This window comes from Trichogramma pretiosum, unplaced genomic scaffold, assembly GCF_000599845.2.
Source record: "Trichogramma pretiosum strain Unisexual culture from Peru unplaced genomic scaffold, Tpre_2.0 scaffold29, whole genome shotgun sequence".
In the NCBI taxonomy this organism is placed as follows: Eukaryota; Metazoa; Arthropoda; class Insecta; order Hymenoptera; family Trichogrammatidae; genus Trichogramma; species Trichogramma pretiosum.
Window position 1 is genome coordinate 649,748 of NW_019641669.1, and position 9,666 is coordinate 659,413.

At 41.1% G+C, this 9,666-nt stretch overlaps 1 protein-coding gene across 1 annotated transcript in view; it reads right to left on the reverse strand.

Annotated features, from left to right (window-relative positions):
- LOC106660039 (neuroligin-1) overlaps positions 1-8,922 on the reverse strand; it is a 49,556-nt gene extending 40,634 nt beyond the window's left edge. The window contains exons 1-2 of the mRNA XM_023460380.1: positions 8,901-8,922; positions 7,295-7,456 (exon numbers count right to left, since the gene is read on the reverse strand). Of these exons, the coding sequence (XP_023316148.1) occupies positions 7,295-7,456; positions 8,901-8,922 (184 nt within the window). The remainder of the gene's footprint in view (positions 1-7,294; positions 7,457-8,900) is intronic.
- Positions 8,923-9,666: the final 744 nt, after the last annotated feature.

A 9,666-nucleotide genomic window follows, 5' to 3' on the forward strand; every position in this document is an offset into this window, starting at 1 on the left:
TGCGTGTCTCTATTTTTCCTCTTTCCTATGCTACATCGCCAGCGCACGCATGTACGTGTTGATCTACCGTATATGGTTTATCACCGAAAGTATTACGATATTGATTCTACCAGATCATTCGAAGACCAATCAAGTATACAATTACTTTCACTTTTTCACATGCGTATTTACGTTTAAAGGTGTACGCCATCTAGTGGTAAAGGATGATAGTAGTGTTATCGTATTTTTGCAATATTTCTAATTATCTTTTTTTATTATTGTTAGATCATTATTAATGTTGAGCATAATTTCTATCAGATATTTCCATTTTTTTTCCTGACTTTTCTTCAGAGCTCTTCGGGACTTCCCTTTTTTTTATTTAGAAATTAAATTTTAGTATGATTCAGATAGCCTATAAATAGTTTCAATAAGTTGAGCGAACTAAGGTGTCGTGAAAATTTTTCTTCTAAAAAAAATGAGATGAAGCAAGGAGGCGCTGGAATGAGAAAGATAGAGAAAGAAGGAAAAATAGTAGAGATATATATGACGCCAAGCGTTTGGAGTAGAGTAAATTTGTTCAGAAAAAATATGACGATATCAGGTGGAATGTTACCCTGGCAGTGACACTCTCGCACCGGCTCTCGACGAGAGAGAGAAGAGAAGCAGTTACTTTGCTAGTTTTCATTTTTATTCTCTCCCCTTCGCCCCTAGTTTCGATAGATGGCCCGGAGTAAGCTATAGCTCATACGAAAGTGGTGATATTCTCACTCCTGACACTCCTCGTATAACTCTCCAACTTTTATATTTCTTATTTCGTTTTATGACCCACGCCTATGGCTTTTACATTAGATGGCATTACTTTGCACTTGTTGTACCAAAACGTGAATTTTCGACCACTAGACTAAATGCACATGATCACTTTTATCATAATTGAAGCATTAGGATATCTTTTGCGACTATAAAATGTGTGAAAAATGAAGATAATTGTTCGAGTAGGAATGAAACTGAATCAATCGAATTACATGAGTAAAGTTCTATTAATTATTATTGAATAAGCGCCTGCTCTGAGAAGATAAAATAAGTATAGGTTACACGCAGTATTTGAGCGTTGCTCTGTTTCTCGCGCATTTCATGTGTTGTAAGTGGTCTCGTTGAGACCACAAGTTAATAATAAAGCTTTACAATAAAAAACCAGAATAGGAATTGTTATTGACAGGCAAGAATTTAAAAACATTCTTGCAAATAAAGTTCAAGTTTTGTATTTTTTTCATCTATATCACCGTGTTGTTAAAGTATACATAACATCTTCAAAACTAACTATAACTCCCACAACAGCTCTTTATCAACGATTTCTACAAATTCTCCCATTCAATCTCGTGGTTGCAAACTTCTGTTCAATGATTACATAACATTGACCTTTCACATTCACTCAATGTTCCTTTACTTTGTGAACTCGCCTAACTTGCGCTTAATCAAGTATACTACTTCATAGTTTTTTTCCAATATAGTATATAGATATATTTATTCACGTTTACGTTTAGAGTGCACAAAGTCACTTTGATACGAGGCAAAATTTAGCCTCTCTCCATTGTAACGGTCAGCTTTTACATCGGGGCGTAACGAAGTTCGAAAAGGGATTATCGAAGCGGGGATCCAATAATCTACGATGGACAGGCATTATATATAAAATGAAAAAATAAATTATCGTATGATCCTACATTTTTAACGGTCAAACTTGAGCAGGTCCAATTTCGCTCGAGCTAGCTAGCTCTGGCGACTGGCGGAGCGGCTGCCGCTGCGACAAAAGTTAGACGTATAAATTTCAGCAGGTACTCGCGCTCGCACAAGCTTCGATTGTTGTGGCACACGCATTATTGAACTTCGGTCTGAGCCGTGTACTTTTGTAAATTATTCACGAGTGCGAATAGCAAAGTGCGCACCAGATATATAATACAGCACATATATAGTAGCTTGCAAGCTGCGCGTAAAAACACGGGCTGCGCGTTGAAACGCTAATCGGGTCAGCTGCAGCGATATATGCAGCGTCGCGATTTACATCGAATTCACGATCATGCAGCTCTTTCTTGTATATTACCGCTTGTTCGCCGCGTGTGACGGTGCAAAATGCTCAACAGCGAAAATTTAATTCCGCATTTTCCAGGGGCGCACGCGCATCCTCGCGTATACACCTACTTTTTCTGCAAAAAACAAAAAATCAGCGACCCGTTAAACAAAAGCGACACACACACTGCAATCGTTCACGCTAGTAGAGGCGGCGCAGCTCATAAGCTGCATTGTCGCGTACACATATAGCTTTACACTGCATAACACCGCGACGCCCGAATTCGAATAAAAAAAGGGGGGGGGGGGAAGAGAGAGAGAGAGTCTAGGCTTGTGGGAAATTTTTCCCCTTCCTCCTCGCGCTCACATCGTATATATTTCAGCGGTTAAAGCTGCAAACAACGAGTAAGCTAGAGCTTCGAGGGAAGCTATATTCAGTCCGTGCGCGTCGCATATAGCGTGGAGCTTGCGCATTTTTCTTTTATCATTATTATTATTTTTTTTTTTGCGTCGTCGCTGTTGTCAAAGCGCGTGAAAAGCACGCTAGCACACGACGACGAGGACGAGGACGACGGATACGTCGAGTGAAAAATGCCTTCCGCGGCATTAATTCAAATTTTCCGGAATTCGAGTCATTGTTCTCTTCGACACAATATCGCTATATGCAGTAGGCGCGCAGTGCGTGTGTGGACTCTCTCTCTCTCTCTCTCTCTAGCTCTAATGTATATGCCGTGTGGCCCCCGCACGCGTCGTCTATATTTGCAACTCGCTCGCGCGTATAGTTGCGAGAGTCGGCCGCGCGCAATGGTAAAATACCGGATGTTCCTCTCTCTCTTCCTCCCTCCTCTCCCGTTCTGCTGCTGCTCTCTCTAGTAATCTAGGTGTTTATTACACCCGCCAGTACTCTCTCTCTCTCTCTCTTTCTCTTTGTATGCGCGCGGACTGTATGTATGTACGTGTGCTGGTGGTTGCACACAGCATTCCAACGAGGTGGGAGAGCTGTATAACGTTTTGGGGGTCGAGGGTGATATAAAAGTAGTGCTTATATTTTTCCTCAGCCATTGCGCTGTTTGCTCGCTCGCTCTCTATATATAGACAGTCCTAGCTTTAATTTATTCCAATGGTTGGTTGCGCTGAGTGAGTTTGCGTTTTTGTTTTGTTTATTTTATTTTATTTTATCCCGACCGGGGGTTGCTTTTATCTAACCGCTACGTATTATACGCCTGTTGGCTGGCTGCGCTTTGTTGAATTCGAGATACGCTTAAATATTACATATCGCGAGATCAAGAGTTGCGGCAGCGCTTTGAATAGGTGCAAAATGTTTTCTCGATTATTACGTTCTCGATTCGCCTTTTATTTAATTTTTAATCCGCGCGAGCATAAAAAACGTCGAGTTATCTCGCATAATCGCAATTCCAAATATTCCAGTTCAAAAAGCTACTCCATCGCGTGCATTGATACTCCGGTTGAAATGTCAATTGAACATTTTTAAGAAATAATTTTCCACTATCTCTATTTTCATGACGTTCGCGAAAACGCACCCGTCGTGCACTGAAATAACTAAACTATTACATCGTAGAGTACACTACTACGTGGCATCACGATCGATACGCGCGCATGCTTCGCGTGACAGGTATATTTTCGGGTATAAAAGTAAAATTGTCCAAAAGCACTTGATGGAACAATCGTTATACACAAAGATCATTTATAACGCATTTAAAAAAGAGAAAAAAACGGGTAAAAAAATTCAGTCTCTAGCCCGTACGCGCGCGCTCCATATGAGTGCATTGACACGTCTCGATATGAAGTCGCAATGGTTGCACAGGGTCTAGCGCGCGAGCCTCGTGACGTTTGATTGATCGATCGACACATTGGACGATTTTGCATTTAGCAAAAGAGAGAGAGAGAGAGAGAGGAAGAACGATCCAATAGAGTAGTTCGCAGCACTTTCGAAATGGAGATCGGTAAATATATATCCGGGTGCAAAAGGTGTTTACACGGCGCCCGACATTTCGTATTCGTAAAACGCGACGGCTTATACTCAAACGTAAATATCATTTTCAGTCGTTTTAGCTGCGGATAATTTCGGATCTTTGAGAGAAGAATCGAGCTCGGCAAAATTACCGCGAAAGCATATCTCACTCTCTCTCTCTATCTCTCTTTCTCGCGCTCCGGCGCTCGCCCGTCGATTTACGGTAATGAGTTTCCTATTAGATTGTCGCTCGTCGACGCCACCGCGTCGTCGTCGTCTTCCTCCTTTCGATGTCGTCATGACGACCCAGAGTCATCATCCTACACATTATATATTCGATCGTTGTCTCGCGTCGCTCCCTCCTTTTCTATATTCCGTCAGATTTTTATGATCCTTACGCGTTCCTCGAGCTTGGCGAGCTTTCAATGCGACGCTTTGTAAGCATCGAGCGTTCATTTTCGTTTCATTTGTCGTGGGGTAGGGCGCGCGCACATGCGGGCGTCTTTATACATCGCCAGATACGATGCGCGTCAGTGCTCTCAACGTATGCCACGCGATCGACTTGCGGATGCTGCGTCTACTTTTCCAAAACCTTTATGAAAGTTTTATCGCCGGGTGGGTATTATTTGCTTTTTGAATATTTTTTCGAAGCAATATCTCACCCGCCTGTACAGGTTTTACAGAGGAGCGAGCAGATTTAACGCGTTTTAACTTGTTATCTTTGTTTGCGTGACTGAAGTTCGCAATATATAGTACATGCTGCAGTTATATAACACGCGAGATCGTCCTGAGGTATTATGCGTAATAAAATACCCGAAATGTGACCTCCTTCTAAAGTTTTGCTCAGGCGATTGGAAATTACGCATCGGTACATACAGAATGCGGTAAAAATGTGGTAACCCCAAAAAATTTTGCGAAATAATTATTAGCGTACAAAAAATCAAAACCCCCATAACCAACCTATATTTTGATGAGAAATATAATGGTGACCTTGGATTTAACCTTGAATATAATCTTAAAGCTAAAACGAATTAAACATCAATTTTTTAAAAAGGAACCCCAATTTTTTATTACAGATTGGAAAAGAGCGGACAATTTTACGTTCATTTATGCTTTTTGTTTAATCTGCATTGAATTTAAGGTTTTTGTTAACAGTGTAAATAGCAAATTTTAGAATAGTAATTTTTACTTTTCCTTACAAAAATAAGACTCGTTTTTTAAATCAGATTCAAATCAAATTAGTCAAAGAAATTATAAAATTTTTTTTTTATTTCTAGTAATTTTAAGTAACATAGGTGTGTACGTCTAAATTATGACTTTTATCTGTCATAGAGTTCTTTTATTTGATGAAAAGCCCAATGCCGTGCCTCTTTTCTCTTTCTGGAAGAAGGCTCAGTACGAGGAGAAGTATCGCTCGAAAATGTGTCTAGACTCGAGAGCGAAAAGATCACAAACACGCGGGTGAGGTATTTCTCCGGGACGAGGGCGTTTCAGCATCGGCAGCTTTAAAGTCGCAAGGCGACTTCGTTGTAGCCTCGGGGCGTCGTCGGGCGACAGTTTCTGATAGCCCAATCCACGAAGTATACGCGAAGATAAGCGCGCGTACAGCTCGAGGGAGCACATGGCTCGTATATAAAACGATAAATATTGACGTACTCGTCCTGATTTTATCACATCGCAACGATCTAGCCTGCGCAGCGTCGTCGAGTCGTTGCACACGTACTTTTGGTCTGTGTTTCACGTGTTCCACGCAGTTTACGCAGGGTAAATAGACAAACCAGCGATTGTCTAATTTACACTCGACGTCGCGCAATCGAAATTATTTCAATTAATTCACACTCGTTTGATTATGCGGTCATCGATACATCTAGACGTGCGCGCGAAGTCTCGCACAAGCTGACTTATCATAACTTTGTGAATTTTCATCAAAGAAGGAGCCATACCAGTTCAACTGAGGTCGTCTATATAATTCTATATAAGTAGACTTATGTGTATGCAACAGCCAGGCGAGCTGCTGCGCTGCTACTGCACCCTATCGGCCTGTCAAGAATTTCAAGAATGTTCCGTGTCCGAACTTTTTCCTAAACACGCACAGGCAGGCACATAGTATATATGATGCGTACGTGGCACGGAACCAACAACTTTTGGTGTTGTCCAAACGAACGTGCAAGTACTGCAACTTTTCTCTCTCACTTGCTCTCCCATCGTGTACAGGAGTTGTGTACATACGAGCAACTCCACAATTTACAGCTGCTAAATTATTGGCTGGAAATAGGTCCCATTTTTTTTTCATTGGACGCTTGTAATGAACATTGATTGCAGTTCCCAAAGCTTCGATAAAGCTAAAAATATAATCACAAATACTTTAGAACGCTGAAAAATAACTATTTTTATTGAAAAAAGCGTTCTTTTCAAACTTTGAAATGGTCATAACGAAAATTTTGATTTTTCACGCATTTTTATAGCATCTTAGAACCTTCAAAAACAATAATCTACGTTGATTTCTAGCGTCAAATTAAAAAAAAATAATTTTAGCTGAGAAGTTGGCAGGTTAATTGTAGAATTGCTTATACATAGAGCTGCGTGTGAATCTGCATGATTTTTGATACTCTGTTGACCCCACCCTTTGAGTGAACACATATAAGCTGCAGCACACATTCACGTGCACAACTTTATACATACACTTCCTCCTATATACAAAAATTGTATACGGCTGACCATTTCTCGACTCGTATCACTTGGAGCGTCACGTAAACGCACATATACATTCGCACACGCGCACAATTCCACGGGCATTGGCCGAGTGTTTATTTGCTCTTTTTATTTTACTTCGCTGCGACAGCAGTTGCGCGTGGAGGCTCCAAGTCGTCGTTGTCGTCGTCGTCATCGTCGCGATACTCGTAACACGCGGCCAAGCTCGTGCTATATACGAACATACGTTTACACGCGTATACTTTCGATAAGGCTATGGTATGGCCCACCTATGCTTATGGAAATGGCAATGGCGTACTTGCGAACTGCGTGCAATTTTTTTTATTCCTCTACCAGCTTTGCGTGTGCGCACGGATTCATATATAATGCACGTATGTGTGCGTATCTATAGGGTCGTTCAAGCGTTACAGAGTAGCCCTTACGCTCGAGATTATAACAAATATCTCACGCAAACGTTGCACAAATAGTCTGAACAATGGCGATTCAATTTCGCGTATACGTATAAAATATCGGTGAGCGAAGAAAGAGAAAATATTTAACTGTATTATTATTTAGTGTGCGTGGACTTACCTAAAATACCGAGCCTGTAGTTGACGGTGACGACGACCAATCCGCCGTAACTGGCCAGCACCGAGCCGTCGTACGGATTGCCCGAGTTCCACTCGTAGCTCTCGCCGTGCAGGAAGACTATCACAGGATAACTTTTGCTGCCGCCCGTACTCCTCGCGCCAGCTGAGAAACAACAGAAAAACAAAAAATTCATCGTTTATTATCGGGCACATAGAGAGGAATTCACATATGAGCAATCTTATAAAAAAAAACTGAGCAGTCGCAAAGATGTTTCGATTTATATGCATATAAGCTTCGAAGGAAATAAGGACGCGCGGACGATTGATTATTCGACGTCACTCGTTTCGTACCTCCCTGCACGTCATACGCGGGGGGCCGTTAAAGTGAAAAAGCAGCAGAAGTAGTAGCGTCGGAAACAGCCTTTGGTAAAAGTGTATATCTCGTAGAAAGCGCGCAAGGAGCGAAGGAGCAGTTTATTGATTTTGCCCTGGCGCAAAGTGAAATTCAGCAAAATCCTATCCACTGCGCGCGTAGCTCCTTTTTGTATATGTATCGAAACATCTATATAGATAGATGTATGTGCTCGCGAGAGAGAGAGAGAGAGAGAGTTGCGCTCGCTGCACTCATAAATATTAAAAATAAATAAAGCAGCCGGTCTCGATCGATCGAATCGCGCGCACTCCTTCAAGTTTCATCTCTCTCTCTTGAGCGGGCGCGCGCAGCAACATACATCAGAAAGTCTCCTAGCTCTTGAGCTTTTTTTGCGCTCGAGCTCTTACCTGCACACGGCTCGAAATCCAAAGCAAGTGTGTATATAGGTGCGCGCATATATATTTATGTACGCATGCCGCACGATCGAGTCCATCTCAATTTCTTATCGAAGCCATCCACCGTATCCTTGGCAGGCGGGCATTTGTTTTTTCACCGTATATAAGAGAAATAAAGCAAAATAAAAATAAATACATCCACCGTGCGGCGCTGCGCGTATATACCCACTCACACACTACATATATATCCCGAACACACGCTCGATCGCTCGATGCGCCCGAGTTTTTCGTGTACATATAGCTCGGCGAGCATAATTCGTCGTTTGGCAAAAGCAATTTAGTCGCAGTGAACGGCTCCTTGGTTTTTAGGTATAGGCAAGGCATCGATACAAATGACGCGCGGCGTCTTGCTTTATTTTTCGATACAGACTCTCGATGGAGCACGACGGAGCAGCGCAAGGCAGAGGTATACGCAAACTGGGATACAGATGCAAAATCGCTGTACGGCAAATTCATTCTTCATTCGAGCGAGCGACGTCGAGGATATACTCTACTTCCAAGATGAAGAATGTCCAACTCTGCATTGGCTTGTTTCACTGATAAAGTACGTTTAAAAAATATGCTCGGTGAAAAGTCACGAGAGCTTAGCACGCACTTCAATTTAGTTTTCAATTTTTCTTATAATCGGCGCCACTTAAATGAAAGAAGGAGACTACGGAGAGCATTGTGTCATTTATTAAAAGAGGAGGCATCGGACAAATAGAAAGTTGTTCACAAGAAGACTTCACCAGGAGTGTAAAAAATCATTTTCATTCAGAGCGTGCGTCACTCGGCTTAACCAGGCGTCATGCGGTTAGCCATTTATGAGTTTCTATAAATTTATGTATACGCCATCTGTTTGCAATGTATGAAACGTAAAAATTACTCGTATTTTTTCAATACTATAAAAATTAGTATCCACACGTGTGCCGTTCAAACTCTATATCTCAGAACTATACATGCTTGTACACAAACTGTAAACGAACATGTACCGCGATATATATCACGACAATCGTGATCCTTCCTTGAAAAAATCGTGTTAAGTCGTTTTATTCGTCACCTCATTGGTCGAGGAGTAACTTCTGCGCCTCGCTTCGTGATTGGTCGGAATCTTGCATCGGTCGCTCGTATAATTTTTTTAACAGGGAAAACTTAAATGTGGCGTTGGCAAAAATGTTTATATTTGTAAGTCATCGGTTATTTCAATTTCATATTTGTTATTTTTTCAATTGCATTTTAATTAAGAATAATCATGAAACTTTCGTCTATCTTCGACTATCTTACCCGTTGATGTTAGGATCAATTAGAGAAAAGTTTATCTTTTTGGTCAGGTCAAAGTTTATCTTTTTATCAATTTGCAACTGTTCATGACGGTGTATATTGAAGTTTTTATGATGATATGATTTGATAAAAGTAGCTTAGAATAATTATTGTACATCCACTTTAAATACGATAATAATACTTTAACTCTATTCTACTAGATGACGAATATCTATATCTGTAAATCTGCAAGTGACAAAGTAAAAATAAGAAGATAAGAAGATATACAATTTGTTTAATTGTATG